The sequence below is a fragment of the Schistocerca cancellata genome, chromosome 1 (genome assembly GCF_023864275.1).
Source record: "Schistocerca cancellata isolate TAMUIC-IGC-003103 chromosome 1, iqSchCanc2.1, whole genome shotgun sequence".
Lineage (NCBI taxonomy): Eukaryota > Metazoa > Arthropoda > Insecta > Orthoptera > Acrididae > Schistocerca > Schistocerca cancellata.
Genome location: NC_064626.1, coordinates 321,885,674 through 321,907,887, shown reverse-complemented (window position 1 = coordinate 321,907,887; position 22,214 = coordinate 321,885,674). Strand labels below are relative to the sequence as shown.

At 43.8% G+C, this 22,214-nt stretch overlaps 1 protein-coding gene across 1 annotated transcript in view; it reads left to right on the top strand.

Moving 5' to 3' along the window:
* Nucleotides 1–22,214, top strand: part of LOC126173141 (AFG3-like protein 2) — a 137,135-nt gene that overhangs the window by 22,924 nt on the left and 91,997 nt on the right. The window contains exons 2-3 of the mRNA XM_049920933.1: nt 6,632–6,915; nt 8,476–8,631. Of these exons, the coding sequence (XP_049776890.1) occupies nt 6,632–6,915; nt 8,476–8,631 (440 nt within the window). The remainder of the gene's footprint in view (nt 1–6,631; nt 6,916–8,475; nt 8,632–22,214) is intronic.

Sequence of the window (22,214 nt, the reverse complement as noted above, 5' to 3'; positions counted from 1 at the left end):
ATCTCTTCAGATTGACTGCAGTTCAGTGCTTATGTTGTTACTGTAAGAACTTTCCCTTCTTGGCCACACCATGGGAAGAAAACAAAATAATGTGACCAACAGACAGTTACTCCCATCAGTTGTTGATTTGCACCTGAACGGATGGACGGTCCTTTCTCTCTAATAAAACAATATTTTTTGTGGAGAATACTGAGAACATATTGGGTGAACTCTCTTGTTGTTGTTGTTGTTGTTGTTGTTGTTGTCTTCAGTCCTGAGACTGGTTTGATGCAGCTCTCCATGCTAATCTATCCTGTGCAAGCTCCTTCATCTCCCAGTACCTACTGCAACCTACATCCTTCTGAATCTGCTTAGTGTATTCATCTCTTGGTCTCCCTCTACGATTTTTACCCTCCACACTGCCCTCCAATGCTAAATTTGTGATCCCTTGATGCCTCAGAATATGTCCTACTAACCGATCCCTTCTTCTGGTCAAGTTGTGCCACAAACTTCTCTTCTCCCCAATCCTATTCAATACTTCCTCATTAGTTATGTGGTCTACCCATCTAATCTTCAGCATTCTTCTGTAGCACCACATTTCGAAAGCTTCTATTCTCTTCTTGTCCAAACTGGTTATCGTCAATGTTTCACTTCCATACATGGCTACACTCCATACAAATACTTTCAGAAATGACTTCCTGACACTTAAATCTATACTCGATGTTAACAAATTTCTCTTCTTCAGAAACGCTTTCCTTGCCATTGCCAGTCTACATTTTATATCCTCTCTACTTCGACCATCATCAGTTATTTTGCTCCCCAAATAGCAAAACTCCTTTACTACTTTAAGTGTCTCATTTCCTAATCTAATTCCCTCAGCATCACCCGACTTAATTCGACTACATTCCATTATCCTTGTTTTGCTTTTGTTGATGTTCATCTTATATCCTCCTTTCAAGACACTGTCCATTCCATTCAGCTGCTCTTCCAAGTCCTTTGCTGTCTCTGACAGAATTACAATGTCACCGGCGAACCTCAAAGTTTTTATTTCTTCTCCCTGGATTTTAATACCTATTCCAAATTTTTCTTTTGTTTCCTTTACTGCTTGCTCAATATACAGATTGAATAATATCGGGGAGAGGCTACAACCCTGTCTCACTCCCTTCCCAACCACTGCTTCCCTTTCATGCCATGAACTCTCTTCCCTTAGCAAATTATGAAGGGATTGCATCCTAGGTAATTTTTCTCCTGTAAACAACTTGGTGATGGAGATGTTACCATCACGTTCTATAAGAACCTCAACATATACAGGGAATAACGTTTCACTGGGACCTAACACAGAAGATGGAAGAACTATGTGAACACTTAAGAGAGGTGAGGTATCCACTTCATATCTCACATACAACAAGGTGGCCACCAATACATTCATCATCGCCTTTGAGGGAGACTGGCTTCCAGAGGAAGTCAAAATCATGTGTTGCTGCTGCAATGTGAAGCTGTATTTCCCACTCCCTGATGTGGTGTACTTCGGGTATCTGCCTTTCCAGTGGACATTTAACTCAGTTGGTCGAGACAGTGGCTGTCCACTTGATGAAAATTCACTATGCGCAGTTTTGTCAAATAAGTACATGATTGGAGACCGTGGCTGTTTGTGATGCAGATTGTTGGTGTACAGTAACAACCAGCCAAACATTGGTTTTAGGCTATTTTATTTAAAAAGTACCATTACTGGTTTCAAATTGATGCAATGTGTCATCAGATGGCTTTCATGCATTTGTCAAAACGCATGCTATGTGGTGAAGTGGCATGAAATGAAATCTCCCTCTGGAACATTGGGTTTTACAGTTTTGTCTCCAGTGAAACCCATTCATATTGTTGCTTGTATTTTCACACTCGCTCTAATTTGTCATTACTAAGCACTTTCATTGGACCACAGAAGAAATTGCCAATCCTTATCATGTGTTTTTTTTATTCTCTTATAACATATGAAAACAAATGCTTTACCATAGTGATCACTACATGACAATCTGTGACAGTGACCACTTTTCAGTGATCCTTTCACTTCCTTGTCACTGCCCAACATACCAATTATCGCAGTGGGCTCTTTGAAGAGCCAGCTGGCAGTTTTGTACCTCTGCTGTCACTCTTGCCCATACTCTGTCAGATTGCATTGGTGGGGTGGTGGGAAATGTTTGCGATATGATCATCCATGTGGCTGGAACTGCAATTCCCCTTTCTACAGATACTTTCCACCATAGCCTGGTGCCATGGTGGACCAAAGACATTGAAACAGCTATTCAGGAGTATCAAAATGCCCTGCAATGCCTCAAGCGACATCCTTCACAGACCACCCTCCACACTTTTAAGCTGCTCTGGGCTAAGGTTTGTTATCTTATGAAATACAGTAAGGAGAAATGCTAGGATTACTGTGTCATTCTCCTTGAGAAAGTATGCCTCTCCAGCCCAGGTGTGGGCCCAGCTCTGTAGCCTTCTGTGCTGCCAAAGATCAACAACTTTTCTGGGTCTCTTCCTTCATTGTAGTATTTGTACCGATGCATCATTTATTGTTGAACATGGTGTGACCCACTTTATGATAGCATTGGCATCCTTTTCTTATTTGGCTACCTTGGTTTTAGGCTACTTTGTTTAAAAAGTTGAAGACATCTCCATATTCTCATCCCCCCTCTCTGTACCCTACCCTCCGGTCACTTCAAATCATATAATAATCCTTTCACTTATTGGGAACTGCTTCAGCTCTTGACTCGTCACTCAGTACAACCTCAAGTTCTGATTCTATTCATGATCTGATGATTCAACATCTGAATGTGGCTCAAACACACCACATACTGAGCATCTTGTACCATAATTGGCTAGAAAGTGTTTTTTTTCCCTACTGACCAGTTAACCTCACCAACATGCTGTGCAAACTGCTTGAAAGGATGGCAGCTCTATGATTATGCAGGGTCCTGTGATCATGGTGCTTGTTGTCCCCGTATCAGTGTGGTTTCTAATAGAGACAATGCACAACCGAACGTCAGGTTAGTTTGAAAACAGCAATCCAACAGACTTTTCCTATATAGCAGTGCCTCATCTCAGTCTTTTTCGTATATAAAGCATATAACATTGCATGTCACATTTTACTTACCCTCCATGACAGGAGCTTTCGAGGCTCCCTATCGAATTTTTAGGTCTATTAGTATCCCATCTCTTACTTTGAGTTAGAGTGGGAATAGCAGTCAGCTCCACTTGGTCTAAGAGACCTTCATTGGACCACTGGTCACACCTGCCTGTTACATTGACAGCTTTTGCATTTAGTATAGTTTGCAATCTGTAGAATTGGCTAAACACCAGCTGGAAGGTGTATTCTGAAGGGCCCCCACTTGAACTGTTCCACTGTGGCTTCTAATTTTCTATTCCTCCCGAGGGACACTGCCTTAACGTAGGCACCTTTAATGCGAGATGGGAGGGTTTGCATGCTTCAGTGACACAGGTCGTGCTGGCTATAGCATAACTACTGGCAGGGTCTCCCAAGCTGGACAGCCCTCAGTGGAGGGATGTGACGGAATGTGTCCCACGGCTTAGAGAAGAGGGAGCTCTTGTTTTTCCCAGCAAACTCCCCAAAAGGGCATGAATTTGGCAACCCTTGGTTCCCTGAGCAGAGGAGTGGCTGGCATGGCCGGATCTCTTCTGCCGTACACTCTGGGCATACTTCAGGGGTCATCATTGGGCATGCTGGTGGAATGTGTCTCGTAGAATAGGGCCCTTGGCTTCATTGCCTGGACTGCAAGGAAGGTACACATCTCTATTAAAATGAATCTCAACTTCAAGGTGTGCTACATGCTAGTGAAGTGAATTGCTGTTGTAAAACAGTCTCTAGCCAGCAACCTCTCGAACACTGCCACCCCTTAGGTGTAAAAGACATGCTCAGGCTTGCAGAGCTTTGTCTGCATTGACATTTGTTGCCTAGCAGCTTGTGGGAACCCTTTGAAGCAACTTCAGTTCACATCTACTCTTAATAGGACAGTTGTACCATCAGGTAGTACCTATCCCCACCCAACAAAGAGAGCTCAGTTGGTCAGTCCACCTGAGAAGTAGTCTCAGAATTATAGTAACAGCGCACTATAATCCAATTAAAATTGTGTGATGGTTGACATTTGTCACTTGCTGCTATAGCTTTGACACATTAGCTACCACTCCGTACGTACGCACGCGCGCGCACACACACACACACACACACACACACACACACACACACACACACTCTCTCTCTCTCTCTCTCTCTCTCTCTCTCTCTCTCTCTCTCTCTGTCTGTGCGTGTGCGCGCGTGCGCGCCACCTCATTATGGAGAATTGTCTGATCTAAACAGATGCGTGCATAGTATTTGATTATCAGTTATGTAAAAAAGCTTCTTTAATCTCTTTTTATAAGTCTCTTAACCATTTTACTTTCTATTCTGCTGTTTGGGATAAAGCTTGTCATGTTGGTAGCAAAAAGTTGTATTTTCCAATACTCAGTTGGACTGTTGCAAGCAATATTATAGCGGATTCTGTCAATATCTCTGACGTTTTTGGTCACTACTTCACAAAGATTTCAAGCTCCACCCATTACCATCCTGAGTTCCTACCTCGAAAGTGAGTATTTAGAGGTTGTGGCACCTATTTTCTGATGGCAAGCTTCGACTCCATACTTCCAGTCTTATATGGAGAGACAGCACATTTCCTACCAGTGGCTTAAAGCCATTTTAATGCTTATCCTTAAGCATGCTTAAGACAAACATATTCCTTCTACTGTTGTCCCATTTCCCTCACCTGTAGTATCTGGAGGGTTATCGAACAAACAGATGATGAATAGGCAGCTAGTATGATGGCTTGAGTTGCAGGAGTGACCATATGACACTTGCTGGAGGACACCACACATTGCACAAGTGGTGCTTATTAGGCCGCCTGCCTCACTTTATTAGGAAATTTTGAGCTTTGGCCGTAACTGTTTTGCACCCACAAGTCAGAAGAAAAAAAAATAAACAGACCTCAAGATCAAATCTTGTGAACAAAGAGAACAGCATTGACAATATAGTGCAAGAGACAATGAATATTATAACCTAAGATGCAAACATGATATCCTTCACTGCAGGACCTCCTAGATGGCACTCAGTCCATCAGTGTCATTAAGTAATAGCAAGGGCCATTAAAAAAAGTGAAAAAGGCATTACAATTACAAAGGATGCATCACCCTGCTAATAACCTTATCTTATTCACACATAGAGAATGAATGAATGTTACTTAACTAAACAACAACAAAAAAGTTGGGAACACTGTTGCCACAAGGAATGCACATACACTTGCTTCTAAATTTTGGGCCAGCAAGGACTTACCAGTGGATGCTACTTCCTTGTGGAAATTTTTGATAAGGAAGTAATTCGTTCTAACTGTTAACATGGCCGAACCATGCTTCACAGAAATTTGAGACTCGAAAAGTTCTTACAATTACTAACTTGCTTTTACCCAACACTCGGACTTTGAGAGTCTGTCCAGTAGCGGCAGGTGGCGGGTAGTATAATGTTTCTTTTACATAGGGAATTGAACAATGTACTAGCACAATTTATAAACGCGTACCTGAAACAGAATACAGTTCATAACCCATAATACGTAACCTTTATAATAATGGTAAAAAAACTATACTGATTGCATTAAACAAGTTCTGGCATAGATGCATAGATGTGTCTTCCCTAGTCAGTGAACTGGACACATTTTGCAAACCATGCAAGAGTTGGGCTATTGAGGCAACCGACCCATATATATATATATATATATTTTTTTTTTTAAAATCCTGTTGACCATCCCATGTCGGGGTACCTTTGCCCCTTTATAACCAGTAAGCACAAGAAAACAGTATTCTGTGGGCTTCTGACTACAGAACCACAACTTTCACAATTCCATTCAGAATAGCTGGTATAGTGACTGCTGTGTATCATAGACATTTTGTACTCTGCTATGTTGCTGACCTGACATAAACAACTTATCCTCTTATACCTGGAAAATGCTTACATATTTACAGCCCAGTCGTACTGTACACGAAGACTAAATTTTTATTCTTTGTTTGATGATCTGGCCTAGGTGTTAGATTGATGCCAGAGGTTAAGTTGATGACAGAGGAGCATATTTGCACACCTTCAGGCAGGGCTCCTGTCATGGCGGTTGCACCCAGGCCAAGTTTCCTTTCATTCATGTGTCTAGTTTTACATGTTAGCTACCTATTTTAGCAATAGCCTTATTAACTATAATCTGAACACATTCTCATACAGATTTCCTGTAACACACGTAACTTAGATTATTGTATCTTAAGTACAATATTTTACTTTTGAGTGGTTGTTCATGGGGATAGAACAACAACACACACAACAGATGTGGTTCTTTTTGAATCTCATACACCATTTTAATGACACAGGCTTTGACTTCTTCTATTTAGGAGTTGGTTCCATGTTGTCCTAATCCAAGGAATTTTCATTTAATTGTGTTCTCTAAAATGGAGAGATTAATAACATCATTATTCTACGTCTATTGTCATTAGATGTCCAATGAATTGAAAAGATAAAAAATGAAAGGAATCTCGTGGGCTGGTGTATTCTCTAGTGATGTAAATTTGTTTGTTGCAGTTGAAGAGGAACCTTTCAATACTCCAGAAATCAGCAAACTCTCCTAGTTTGGCAACAATCATACGGGAATGGCAACTGATTTGTGAAAGACCTCCAAAGGGTTTTGAGAAGTTTTTCAAACCAGGTACAGGCAAACAATCGTCAAAAAATGGAAAACCAAAGGAAGATGTTCCAAAAGAGGCACAGCAGCCACCACCTTCGAGAGGAACTAGTCAGCCTCCACCCAAGTCTACCCAGAGGCCATATGATCAGTGGTCATTTGGGATGTTTGGAGGTCAGTCCAGGTAAATATTGTTATAAAAAGGGAACTCCTCTTTTGAAAACAGTAAATAAGTTGTTTTACTTCTTAAACAATTTAAGAATTGAAGAGCTTTTTGTGTTTATGTAAGAGAATGCGAACACAGAGATTATTTTATTTTAGTACTTAGAGTTTTTTGATTAACCCACACGCCCCAGCTAGAAAAAGTCAGAATGATGGCATTTACCGGCCTTGAAAATCATAATTATGCTGTTAGGAACTTTCAAAAATTCCAATATGCTGTAAGCTTGAGAAGTTGGAAAAGGTGCCCAAACACTGTAAGGTAGTGAAGGTAGGAAGCAAGCCTTATGAATGCCAAAGTGTCAGTGAGATGGGGGGTTGTAAAGAGGCTGACTGAGGGAGCATATACCAGTCTGTGGAAAATACAGTTAAATGATAGTGAAAAATACACACACACACACACACACACACACACACACACACACACACACACACACACACAGTACATATGCACTGTAATGAAACTTATTGGTAGATTAAAATTATTTGCTGGACAAGAATTCAAATAATGAGCTTTGTTCCATGCAAGCAGTTCTGGTAATAAATGAGCTGTTCGAACATGCCTCACCACTATCATTAAGTTTCAGTTCATAATACATTCAGATGTAGGGCGAAAAAATTCAAACTGGAAAATGCCCATCTCGCAGGCGATCTAGTCAGCAAGGCAGGCAGGAGAGTTTAAGTGGAGCTTAAAAGATTACAAGAGAATTAGCAGTACATTGAAATCTCCGTATGGGCTTGCAGTGTGAACAAATAACACAATTGGGAAGAACATTTTTACAAAAGATCCATTTCTAGGTTAAAGTTCCAGTCTGTCACACAATTTTAATGTCATAAATTACAATTTAGCATGTTTCACTAATTGATTTATTCACTGTGTGTTGTATTATTTAATAAGAAATTAATATGTCTTCAATAATCTGTTGGCTTCTAGTTTTTGTACAGTACATATTATGTTCTGTCCCATTGGAAATAGTGAATACATTTATGTTATAAACTTCTTTAAATTTCCTATTCCATTTTTTCTTTTGACAAAGAAACAATCCTTTAGTTACAAAAGCTCAAGGTAAAATAGGTGTTTGCTCTGTTCATGTTTTTGCACATTCGTGTGTAGTTAATATAGTTTGTATTTATTTGGGACTGGTGATCCAGCAGTAAAGTGCATAGTCAGAAGGGAACAACATGTTTGATGGAACAGTAAACTATAGATACCTTTTCCCCACTTGGATAACTAAGGTAGATCAGGGACATAAAAGTAGCATCCAATTGAAAGACTTGCATCCAGCCATTGTGTCTGATGGAATAATAATAATAATAATAATAATAATGTCTGAGAATAGAAAGAAATAATAATAATAATATTTTCTACTACTACTAATTTAGATCAGCTCTAAATGTTTAAATTACATATTTACCAATTTTTATTTAGCCTCACTGTCATTGCCATTTGACAGATTGAAAGTAATTTCATGACTTGGTGTTAGAAATGATTGTTCATTTTTGATTGAAATTTTTGCCCCACCAGGGGTACTGGCCCAGGAGGTGGAAAGCCATTTGGTGATGGAGGAGATCGTGAGAAATGGCTTGTACTTGGCATGATAGGCACTGTGGCTCTTCTTGGAACCCTAGCATTTTATGAGATGGGTTATAAGGAAATAGCGTGGAAAGAATTTGTCAACAAGTGAGTACATTTATTTAACTACATCGTATTTCCCATTCTTAGGTATGAAAACATAATTTCTGGTCATGCAGTGTTATTTATGTTCCCAGAATATAAGTTATTGTTTGGTTAGATAGCCATTGACTGTATAAATAGTTTTTATGTACATCTAAAAATGTAATAATTGTTGACATCATTGTGGAACTACAGCAATTGTTCATGCAAATTGTGATAACTAGTAAATTTTGAATACGGTAAACAGTTTGTCCATAAGACCATCTTCAGACAAAACCGTCCAGATGACAAGAGGAGCTAGTTCACAGAGTATCTACTGATTCCTGTCGTAACTACTTTGATCTCATGTCATCTATAACTTCTGGTTTGAAGATAGTGTAATAGACTAAAACATGTTACTGGAATCAAAAATAAATAAATTATTTTCATTAAAATTATAATTAAATGTCATTTGTCAACTTCGGCTGAATATTATTGTGATTGATTGTCCATTCCTCTTTGATATTCTGGAGAGTAATTCATGACTTGAAGTTATGACAAATGTTTGTTTTGCCTTTCTAGAAAACACTTGGCATAAAATTTTCAGTAGACAAAAATCATGTTTGCTTTTTTAGGTGCAAGATCACAGGCTTTCACCAACAACTTGAATTACTGTTTTATTTCAGATGTTAAATGACAGATTCATCTCTCATCCATAGTAACAGATTGGCTCACAAAATTACTTTTTTTAAAAAAAAAGTTCAAACACTCTGGAGAAATTAATTTTCACTTCTTAAACAACTGGTTTGTGAAGTAATATTTTACCTCTTGTGACTTAGTGGCACTAACTTTTTGAATCTCTTAACATGGAGGGAGGAATTGGTGGTCATATCAGCAACATTGTAGCTACTGGTAGGGTCACCCAAGCCAGACAGTTGTCCACAGAGGAGACTGATGAATAATGTCCCACATCTTATGGAAGGAAGGGCTGATACAGTGTTTCCAAAGGGAGCTCAGCTGGCGTTGGTTGGATACAGGCAGGGCTAACCCGGGGCTTCCAGTTAGTGAGCACTGCCAGTCCTCTTTCAAAGTGAACTGTGAGCGTACTTCAGCAAATGTCTGCATCTACATACACACTCTGGCAGCCATCCTATGATGTGTGGCAGAGGGTACCCTGTACCACTACGGTCATTTCCTTTCCTGTTCCACTGGCAAATAGGGTGAGGGAAAAAGAAGTCTTTGAGCCACTCATGTACCCGGGAACCTTCCCCGTTTACTCATAGCTTTGTTAACAATCTGCAGTGGGTCACCATGTCAAATGCTTTTTGGAAATTTAGACACATGGAATCTGCATGTTGCCCTTCATGCTTAGTTCACGGGATATCATGTGAGAAAGGTGCAGGATGAGTTTCAAATGAGCAATGCTTTCTAAATCTGTGCTGATTTGTGGACAGAAACTTTTCCATCTCAAGGAAGCTGATTATATTTGAGCTAAGAATATGTTTGAGAATCCTACAGCAAACCCATGTCAATGATATTTGTCTGTAATTTCACAGGCCCATTGTTTTACCTACATCTATCACTATGTCGTTCATACGGGAGTCTGTGTGATGGTCAAATAATGTTGTGTGTGTACAATTCTCCTGTGTGAATGACTTCATAGAAGTGAAATTTAAAACTTCAGCTTTCTATTTGCTGTCTTCTACTGCCTCATCAGACTGGTCAATGAGTGACTGGATGGAAGCGTGAGACACCGCTTAGCAATGGTGGTAGTTGCTGTATGTTTCATTCACAGATTTTTTTACAGATGCACAAATTTCTACTAATCTTTGCTTTTAGTCATTTGTGCATTCTCTTTTGAGCTGTGGGTGTAACAGTCTTAATTGGTCATCACAGTGAAAGACTATGTTTTTGAGAACTGGTGTCTTGGCTTAACTGTCTGGGTTTAAAGGAAGGTACAAACCTCTATAGTAAAAGCAGAAAAGGAAAGAAATAAATAACATCAAAATGTGCTATGTATCAATTGGGATGGGATGGGAGGGGGGGGGGGGGGCATTGTTGGCTGTTGAGGCAAATTGATCACTAGGGAGCAACCTCTGGAACACCTGCTGTGTTCCAGTTGTATAAGGCTTTCTTCAGGTAAGCAGGGCTCTGCTGAGTCATAATTTATTTCCCTTGCTGCTCATGGGATTGCTATGGAGCAGAATGTAACCCAGAAATACTCCTGGCAAGAGGAGTGCACTATTAGGCAGCACCTACACCCAACCGACAAAGAGCTCTCTGATGATCAGCTCACAGGTTTGCCATAACGCCTTCATAATAACTAGGAGAGAACAGGAAGTCTATGAAAAAGATCTCGCCCTTCTGTGTTCACCAAGATTTGTATGAAATTGCTGGATTTTTAAATAGTATAAAACAACTTTGTAATGGTATGTTACTAACAGAAACGACCGTGTCACACAGTGTCTTAAGCTTCTAGCATGAAAAACATTAGGTGACTCCCATGTAATAGCAGAAATTGATAATTGCTCTTAAGAAACTAAGTCACCAAAAGTAATGCTTTATCATAAATTCAAGCTTCAGACCAAGTAAGATGACATATTATTGTCATTGCACCTGTAGAGGCAAAACTATGTCTGACCTTGAAACATGTCTGAAACCACAAATGAAAGCATCAGCAATTCACAGCTAGCATTATCTCTGCCCAGTGCTAACCGAAACACTGAAGATGTTAATATCCTCGTGAAGAAACCAGATAGCTCAGTTTTGACTGTTTCTTCTGTTCTAATATATATTGTATGAAATTTGATTATAACAGGGAAAATTGAACTCTTTGTAGTCAGAAAGAGGTTTTTCAACAAGAAGAAAGTGTCCACAAGATGGTGGATCATATTAGTTGTGTTATCCACCATGTTACCGAAGAACCCATCCTGAAGTCTAGCAACTGTTTCAGAAGATAACTTGTCATTTGGTGGTATGAAGAAAGCCACTTGGCAATCAGTGCCATACACACAGGTCCGGGGTAGTTGAAATGTGGTAAATCAGCAGAAAATCTTGCAGCTTTCCTGATTGTGAAGGCAAAAGCACAGCAAGAAATTTAAGAAGGAAAGAGAAACTCGTGGAAGAACTGTGTAAGTTCCATTAATCATTCCACTTGAGCCCGCAAGCTTCAGAGTCAATAAGCAGAATTTCAGATAAGGGCAGTTTAGAACTTACAGCTATATTGTGGAATTGGGTTCTGGTGAGTCCACCTATGGACATGGCTCAAGCAATGGGTGAACATTGTTTAAAAATAACTGTGTCAACCAATTTCCAGAGAACCATGCACTCTGTAGTAACACAGAGATGAGAAAGGTAATCTTCTTCTCAAATAGCTCAGAAATGGCCAACCACCTGTTCTCCGTATAGGAAATGGAGTCCGACCTGTCTGCAGCATGAGAAATTGACCCATGACCACATCAGATACATTATGCCATGCTACACCTCTGTACTGAGGAGCCAAAGATATACTTCAATGTAGTTTCAATAAAATCTGGTTTCATTAATAGTATCCTGATGCATGGATAGTGGCAATAATGATTCCTTTATTGAAACTGGGTGTTGCAAGCCCAGGGGGTTAAAATAAATAATAAATTGGTCTCTCTTGTTTAGAGTGATGCACGAAGTTGCATTAGTACAGGGACGAAGGTTTGGTAATTCACAACCTCTTGCCTAATCCTGTGCACTTGGCTTCCCAATGCGGGCTGTCCTCTTACTTTGCCCACCGCCAGCTAGACGGAATCCTGTAATGTTCATCATTTAACAGGTTGGAGACACACTCGTGAAATGCCTCCAGGGGGTCCACAACTCTTTTGTGGATACGTGCGTAGCGAGCATAGGATCCCGAGCTAATGCGGCCCTCCTTCCTTTCCGGGCTGCATACCTTCCTTTTCCGCTTCCTTCCCTATCCCCCATCTTCGCCCCCCCCCCTCCCCTCACCTCTGGCTCTTTCCTTCCCTTTCTCCCCCTCTGGGAGTATGGTTTGTGCCTACGTCCGGAGACGGACGCCCATAAATGTAACGCATTCTTCGCCTCCTCTGCTTGTATGTCTTCATCCTTCCTTTGTCCTTCTCTTTTCCTTACCTCTTCTCTTTACCCTTTTCTCCGCTGCGGAGTTTGAGACCTCTCTTCTTTCCTTTTCCTTTCTTTGTTTTTCCCTTTATCTTTCTTCCTCCCTGTGCGTGTCTGAAGGCCGACCCACGCATTTTCGTGTGTAGCCGGTAACGCGTAATTCCCCACCCCGGGTAGACAGGTAGGACACGTACGTACCCCCTGGTAACAGCCAGGCCCAGGGAGGGGTGATTACCCGAGCTGATAACTACCGAAAGTGCCGATTGGTCCCTCCGTCCGTTTGTCGGGAGGTGTGACATGAGGTGTGAACAATCACCTAAGGCGGGAGTGCCCTCAGAGAGGGCCCCCACAAGGGAGGAGCGCGCCATTGGAGACGCCGGTAATCATGGGGGATTCTTCCGCAATGGTTTCCTCACCTTCCACTATGTCTGCTCACAAGCGTAAGTTCACTGAGTCTCAGCCACAGACAGTTCTTCCATCGTTGCCACAGTTCCTTGTTGTTTCTCGGTCTGATGAAGGTCACGACTTCTCCACGGTCAACCCTTTCATTATTCAGAAAGGTGTCGACGCAATTGCAGGTCCTGTAAAGTCTTGTTCCAGATTACGGAATGGCACCTTGTTGTTAGAAACAATCAGTGCCCTCCTGGCACAAAAATTGCTGCATACTTCACTTCTCCACACCTTCCCTGTCCGGGTGGAACCTCACCATACTTTAAATTCCTCGCGTGGAGTTGTTTATACACGCTCCCTCGATGGATTGTCTGACGACGAAATTCAGCACTACCTGTCTGACCAGGGCGTAACGGCTGTTCATAGAGTTATAAAAAGGGTTGACATGAACATCATTCCAACCCGCACTGTGTTCTTGACATTTGACAAAGTTCAACTCCTATCCAAAATCAAAGCAGGCTATGAGATAATTTCCGTTCGTCCTTACGTCCCAAACCCTACGCGTTGCTATCGGTGTCAGCGGTTCAATCACACCAGCCAGACCTGTTCCAATCCGGCCAAATGTGTTACGTGTGGCAAGGATGCCCATGAGGGTGCTTGTCCACCTCCATCCCCTTGCTGCATCAACTGTATGGGTGACCACGCTGCTTCCTCTCGAGATTGCCCCATTATTAAAGACGAAAAGCTCATCCAGGAAATCAGAGTGAAGGAAAAGGTGTCAACCTTTGCTTCTCGAAAATTATTCGCCAGTCGACAGCCCACCGTGCCTCAGACAGGAAAATACAGCACTGTCCTTGCTTCTCCTCGGCCAACAAAGGAGGCGGCCACGCAGACTTGCGACCTCACCTTTAGTGCCACGGTCGTCAGATTGGCCAGTGCAAAGATCGCCCGTTCAACCTCACCACTTTCGCCTGCCCACTCTACGGTTCACCCTTCATCGGGTTCTGCTAAATCTCGAGCCCAAAAGTCAGACACCAAGACTTCGAAAAAAGAGCATACTCGTGAAGATTTTTTACGTACCCCACCTTCACAACCATCGATTCCTCCTTCATCTAAACATCATATTTCCAAGAAGGCTACTAAGAAACCCAGTTCATCTCCTCCGCCAAGGCGTGTCTCATCTACAGAACCACCTGGCGGAAATCGCCCTCAGCCGTCTTCTGTGTCGCCGAGGCGCACTGCTGGCGGCCGATCAACCAGCCGATCGCTGGTGGCAGGAGCTGCTCCCGAACAACCTATGTATCAGGATCTTCTGCCTTTGGCTGAATGCCATTCCATGCTGTCGGTCGCAAGCTTTGAGCAGTCGTTGAGGTGACGGCAACCTTGGTCACGTTCCTCCATTTTCTGTTCACCCTATGTCCATTATCCACTGGAATATCCGTGGCATTCGAGCAAATCGGGATGAATTGTCGATCCTCTTATGATCCTACTCGCCGGTCATCTTCTGTCTTCAGGAAACAAAGCTGCGTCCCCATGACCGCTTTGTTCTCCCCCATTTTTAGTCTGTCCGATTTGATCTCCCTTCTGTTGAAGGCACTCCAGCCCATGGAGAACTCATGAGTCTTCTCCATGATACTCTCCATTATCACCCAATCCCCTTAAACACTTCCTTCCAAGCTGTCGCTGTCCGTCTTTCCCTTTCTGGATATACCTTTTCTCTTTGTACTGTATACATTCCATCGTCCACACCAATGGCACGAGCTGATCTCCTTAATCTTCTTGGTCAGCTTCCACCCCCCTATTTGCTGGTTGAGGACTCCAATGCCCACCACCCGCTTTGGGGATCTCCACATCCTTGTCCACGTGGCTCACTATTGCTAGACGTCTTCCACCAAGCGGATCTAGTTTGCCTGAGCACTGGGGTCCCTACAGTTTTGTCTGCCTCCACGACAAATTTCTCTCATTTGGACCTTTCGGTCAGTACTGTTTCGCTAGCTCGGCACTTCGAATGGTTCGCCCTTGATGATACACACTCGAGTGACCACTTTCCATGTGTCCTTAGACTGCAGCCTCAACTGCCCTATATGCGCCCGCGACGCCTGAAGTTTGCCCAAGCCAATTGGACACTTTTTTCGTCTCTAGCGACATTCGATGACCGTCACTTTCCTAGCGTCGACGATGTGGTCACACATATTACTGATGTTATTCTTACAGCTGCGGAACGTTCAATACCACGCTTCTCCGAATTGTCCCGGCGCCCCCCAGTTCCTTGGTGGAATGAGGCATGCCGTGATGCAATACGTGAACGGCGATGTGCTCTTCGCGTTTTCCACCACCATCCTACTTTGGCCAACTGTATCCGCTATAAGCAGTTCCGTGCGCGATGCCGTCGCGTCCTCCGCGATAGCAAGAAGGCAAGCTGGAAATTCTTTATTAGCTCATTTAACACCTTCACTCCCTCCTCGGGAAGTTTGGAGTCGGCTTCGACAGTTATCAGGCGCGCCTAATTTCTCCCAGGTCTCTGTGGGCTCACTGTCGTGCGTGATACATTAGTGGACCCCGTCGCAATTTCTAACTCCTTGGGTAAACACTTTGCTAAGATTTCGAGCTCTTCAAATTACCCACCAGCGTTTCTCCCGAAGAAACGTGCAGCGGAAGTGCAACCTCTTGCTTTCTTCTCTCAAAATCGCAAAAGCTATAATACTGTTTTCTCCATGCGGGAACTCCAACATGCACTCTATTCTTCTCGCTCCTCCTCCCCAGGACTGGATGGTATCCATATCCAAATGTTGCTGCATTTATCAACCCATAGTCTGCATTACCTCCTTCGCATTTATAATCGAATTTGGACCGACAGTACTTTTCCCGGACGATGGCGGGAAGCTATCGTCGTTCCTGTTCCGAAACCTGGAAAGGACAAACATCTCCCCTCTAGCTATCACCCCATTTCTCTCACGAGTAGTGTCTCTAAGGTTTTGGAGCATATGGTGAATTGCCATTTAGCTTGGTGGCTGGAGTCCCGCAGTCTTTTAACACCTGCCCAATGCGGTTACCGAAAGCATCATTCTGCAGTTGACCATCTTGTTGCTCTCTCCACTTACATCATGAACAATTTTCTCCGGAAACGCCAAACAGTAGCAATATTTTTTGATCTGGAGAGAGCATACGATACCTGCTGGAGGACAGGCATCCTCAGCACACTGTTCTCTTGGGGCTTTTGAGGTCGGCTGCCCCTTTTTCTTCGCGAATTTACGGCAGAGCGCATATTTAGAGTGCGGGTGAACACTACTCTCTCCCGTACTTTCTCCCAAGAAAACGGGGTACCCCAGGGCTCCGTGCTAAGAGTTGTACTGTTTGTTATTGCCATAAATCCAATTATGGATTGTCTCCTTCCTGATGTCTCGGGCTCCCTCTTTGTGGACGATTTTGCGATCTACTACAGCTCTCAACGGACCAGCCTTCTTGAACGACGTCTTCAAGGATTTCTTGATCACCTCTACTCTTGGAGCACCGAAACCGGCTTCCATTTTTCTCCCAGTAAGACCGTTTGTGTTAATTTTTGGCGACATAAGGAGTTTCTTCCACCCTCCTTACATCTAGGACCTGTCCACCTTCCGTTTTCGGACGTCGCTAAATTCTTGAGTCTTATGTTTGACAGAAAACTGTGCTGGTCCTCCCACGTTTCCTATCTTTCGGCTCGCTGTCTGCGATGGCTCAACACCCTCCGTGTCCTGAATGGTACCTCCTGGGGAGCGGACAGAGTGGTCCTTCTCCGCCTCTATCGCGCCTTAGTGCGCTCGAAATTGGACTATGGAAGCATAGTTTACTCCTCTGCTCGGCCGTCTATTCTTAGTCGTCTCGACTCTATCCACCACTGTGGATTACGTTTAGTGTCTGGAGCCTTTTACACCAGCCCTCCAGCCCTGTGGAAACCCTTTATGCTGAGACTGCTGAACCTCCGCTGTCCAATCGGCGAGCAGTCCTTCTGAGTCGTTATGCTAGCCATCTGTATTCCATGCCTGCTAATCCAGCCCATGACATTTTTTTCGACGCCTCCTTTGATGTAGGGTATGCAGGCCGCCCCTCCTCCCTACTACCACCAGGAGTCCGCTTCCATCAACTGCTCCATTCTCTTTCCTTCCGGTTTTTCTAAAACCTTCCTGACAACTTGGGGTACAGCACCGCCTTGGCTCCGTCACCGGATCTGCCTGCTCCGTGACCTTTGTCAATTTCCCAAGGATGGCACCCATTCACTTGTTTATCGTCGGGCATTTGCTTCTCTATGTGCACAAACGAAGGAAGCCACATTTATTTACACTGATGGCTCGAAAACATCGTTAGGTGTAGGGAGTGCCTATATTGTTGGCGACACCCCAAATCAATTTCGGCTTCCCGACCAGTGTTCGGTTTATACTGCGGAGCTTTACGCTGTTCTCCAGGCTGTCCACTACATCCACCGCCATCAGCGGATGCAGTATGTTATCTGCTCAGATTCTCTCAGCTCTCTCCTCAGTCTCCAAGCTCTTTACCCTGTGCACTCTCTGGTCCACCGGATTCAGGACTGTCTGCGCTTGCTCCACCCGGGGGGCGTCTCGGTGGCGTTCCTCTGGCTCCCGGTACATGTTGGTATCTGTGGAAATGAGGCGGCCAATATTGCGGCCAAGGCTGCAGTCTCTCTTCTTCGGCCAGCTATTCAATCGATTCCCTTCGCCGATCTACGGAGCGTTTTATGTTGTCGTGTTGTTCTTTTATGGCATGCACATTGGTCGACACTTCCCCATAATAAATTGCGGAATGTGAAAGCTCTTCCTTGTGCTTGGACCTCTTCCTCCCAAACGCGTCGTCGGGAGGAGGTAATTTTAACTAGACTCCAGATAGGGCACTGTCTTTTTAGCCATCGACATCTTTTAAGCGGCGATCCTCCCCCACTCTGTCCCCACTGCTCTCAGCTGTGGACGGTAAGACACCTTTTAATTGAGTGCCCCTATTTTACCCCGTTACGCGCCCGTCTACAGCTGTCGCCTGATATATCGTCAATTTTAGCAGATGACACGCGCTCAGCCGATCGCATTCTCGAGTTTATTAGTGCCAGTGAAATGACGTCAGTCATTTGAAGCTTTTTTTGGGGACAACCAACCCCTTTCTGCAGCCGACTTTTAAGCCATCCTTCTGCTTTTAGTTTCTCCAATTTTTTGAGTTTCGTTCCCATTGCTGTTGGTTTCCATTTTCGGTTTTAACTGTTTCCTGAGTCACGGACTGGGCGCTAATGACCATAGCGGTTTTGCACCCTAAAACAAAAACAAAAACTCGTGCAATGAGATCCAACTTTATCTGGTATGATCCAGATATAGTATGTTAATCAAGCACTGTAAATTTGGAGCGCACTGTTCCTAACTAAAGTTGTCAAACTAATCAATATTCTCATTTATTGGCACTTCAGTCACATAGCCTGTTCGAATGTAATTAAATCTATTGTCATAATGTTAATCACTCAGTTCAGATACTTGGAGCACAAAACAGAAGTCCAGTATTAATACCGGCTATCATAAGTTTAGGTGTGCGACACAGTTCTTGCAATTGGCTTCAATCAGTTCTAATGGCATGAAAAGTTATTTTCACGAGTGTATGTGGGACGGATCACAGTTCATTGCTGTTCCTGCAACCAGACACATGATTTAGGAATTATCACTTTCAAATAAGTCACCAGTACTGAACAATCAACACTGCTATGGAATACACAACTTATATCACAAATGTGTTATTTACTTCAACAAGATACTGTAAATTGTACTTTACAGACATGGTAGTGACACTGCATGGTACGTGCACCAAACAAGCTAAACCACGATTCTCTTACTAACATGCTCTGCTGCCAGCAGAGGCAGGCATGGATGATAGGCGAAAGTCACAAAGTAGATCACCTATGCTGAAGACAAAAAGGAATATAGGGTGACGAAACCTCCCATCTTTACCACTCTTTGCTTCCATGGCACAAAAACCTGTTCCTAAGGCTGACACAGACATCGTCCACTGTACAACCATCCACCAGCAGTACCTCTACTTGCATGTTTACATGCCAAGGCAAAATGTGATGAGCAGTCCAAGCAGCCACCACAGAAGAGACCAGCAACAGTTCAGAGTGAGTGTCAAGAAGGCATAAAACAAGCACAGTGCCTCTCAATGCCCCCTTTCCCTCTTGTCCTTGAAGGGACAGGATGGAGGGAAAGGTTGACGACGTTCTGGTCAATAGCTATCTCGAGTGCCGTCAGAAATCATTCTTTCGCATCTGACTGAGGAGGAGGACATCATGGAGTTAGATGCCTTGGATCCAGGCAGCCCCTCCACTCCCTCTCATTCCACAAATGCTTCACGACCTGAGTGGAGAGAGAGCTAGAGAGGTGTAGGTATTTTCGTCACTACCGACTACCACTCCTTGCCTCTCTCACGTACGACAACTTTACAAGCAGTTGCTGCATCTGTGCATGTGCATAATCTGTTGACAGTGTGTTCCCTTTACTTGCCCCCACATGATGCACTTGATGAAGAGGCCCTAGCTGACCTTATTACACAGCTCCCCCGCACCTTCATCCTCTGTGGTGATTTTAATGCACACAGTGCGGTCTGGGGCTCCACAACTACCTGCCCCAGGGGTAGAGCAATTGAAAAGCTTCTCATGAAGTCATGTACATACGTGCTAAATGCGAGACAGAGCACTCACTTCTGCACAGCAACTTGGACATTCTCTGCCATTGATCTCTTGCTTTGCTCTCCAGCTCTTGCTCACACTGCCCAATGGGAAGTGGTCAGTGACTTGCTCAGAACTGATCACTTCCCGATTTTGATTGACTTTCTAGATGGGGTGGAACCCGAAAGGTAACTGCCACGATGGGTGCTCGGTAGAACTGATTGGACACTTTATAGCCAGTTGGCCCAGTCCAAACATTGTGCAAATGTTGAGACATGGATGGATAATGTTACCAAAATGATCCACCATGCCGCTGCAGCATCGATTCGACAGTCCATGGGACAACAGAAGAGGCAACCTGTCCCTTGGTGGAGTGCCGAATGCTGCTCTGCTATCAGGACGTGGCATGCAGCTCTGTGTAGTTTCAAGTGTCAGCCAACTGCAAGAGAATCTTGCAGCCTTTCGGGTGGTGAGGGTAAAATGTCGCCAAATTATTAGAGAAGCAAGATGATGATGTGGCAACAGTTCCTGAACCCCATTAATGCCTCCACCAAAAGTTCCAGTGTGTGGGAGACCATCAGGAGAATTTTTGGGAGAGGAGGCAGGTGCCCCATGGCTGCTGTAATGGGGAACGGCACTCTCCAAATCAATCCTCAAGACTCTGCCCAGACCATGGCAGCGTATTTTGCCATAGTTACTGCAGCAACCAGTCGGGATCTAGTATGACTACGAAGTCTTTCCTTCTTTTATGATTTACAACAAAATACTACACATTGATCTTGGCAAAAGCCGAGAAGCGATTCTTATTGGTGTTTTAGCTCTCTGGGGCACTCTGGGATGCTCTCTGGGGCACTCTGGGATGCTCTCTGGGGCACTCTGGGATGCTCTCTGGGGCACTCTGGGATGCTCTCTGGGGCACTCTGGGATGCTCTCTGGGGCACTCTGGGATGCTCTCTGGGGCACTCTGGGATGCTCTCTGGGGCACTCTGGGATGCTCTCTGGGGCACTCTGGGATGCTCTCTGGGGCACTCTGGGATGCTCTCTGGGGCACTCTGGGATGCTCTCTGGGCACTCTGGAATGCTTTCTGGGCCCTCAGCGATCTTCTCTGGTTGTCTTTTACGATCTCATTCTTATATAAACTTGTTTATTCTTAATTGTTTGTCCAAATTTGACGCGGCAAGTAAACCGAGAACTTTTTATGCAAGTCAGAATCTAGGTTCCTAGCACCATAGCGCGGTTGCTGAAAGGTGTAGTTTGGGCTTCCAGTCCACTTGTGATGAAGATTACAACCGCCCATTTTCCATGTGGGAGCTGGATTCTGCATTGTATGCAGCTCGTGTCACATCTCCTGGTCACGACAGGATCCATTACAGTATCCTACGGCATCCCACAAGGCGAAACAAAGATATCCTCCTCACACTTTTTAATGCTATTTGGATGTCAGATCACTTTCCCAGCTTGAGGCATGAGGCAATTTTAATTCCTCTTTTAAAACTTGGGAAAGACCGTACTTGCCCAAGTAGTTACTGTAGTGTTGCCCTCACTAGCTGCATGGGAAAGACCTTGGAATGGATGGTCAACCACTGCCTTGTCTGGATCTTAGAATCCAGCCTCCTTAGTCACTTTCAATGTGGGTTCAAGAGGTATCGCTCCACCTTTGATAATCTTGCCCTCCTGGAGGAGGCTATACAACAGTCTTTCCTATGCTGCCATTCCCTTCTAGGTGTATTTTTTTGACATCAAGAAGGCCTACGACACTACTTGGAGGCATCTTATCCTGGAGCAGCTTTATGAATGGGTTTTTTGTGATTGTCTTTCCCTTTTTATTCAGTCCTTCCTCTCGCCACGATATTTTAGATACCAATTCGGTGATGTCCTGTCTGAGCACTTTGAGCAGAACAACAGTGTCCCTCAAGGTAGTGTTTTAAGTGTGACAGTCCTGTCCAGTGTTCTTTGTGGATGACTTCCCTGTGTTTTGCTCTTCTTCAAGCCTCGCAACAACAACACGTCAGTTGCAACTAAGTCTTCAGTGTTTGCAGGAATGGACGGAGAAGAGTGGTTTTAAGTGTTCCAACGAGAAGTCTGTATGTGTTCTTTTTAACCGTTCTTGTTGCATCTTAAACTTTCCTGAGTTGAGGATGAAGGACACAGTGAGGATTCTAGGCCTCATATTTGTGGTTACCACATCTTAAGGACCTGAAAAAACAGTCACTTAAGGCTTTAAGTAATTTAAAATGTCTTAGCCACAGTACATGGGGAGCAGACAGGACTTGTCTGCTCCAGTTTTACAGGGCATTTGTGTGATCTCGGCTCGATATGGGTGCACAGTATATGGGTCTGCAAGACCCTTTTATTGAAAGTTATTGGACATGGTGCACTATGAAAGAACTCCGTTGGCCACTGGGGCATTCAGAATGAACCCCA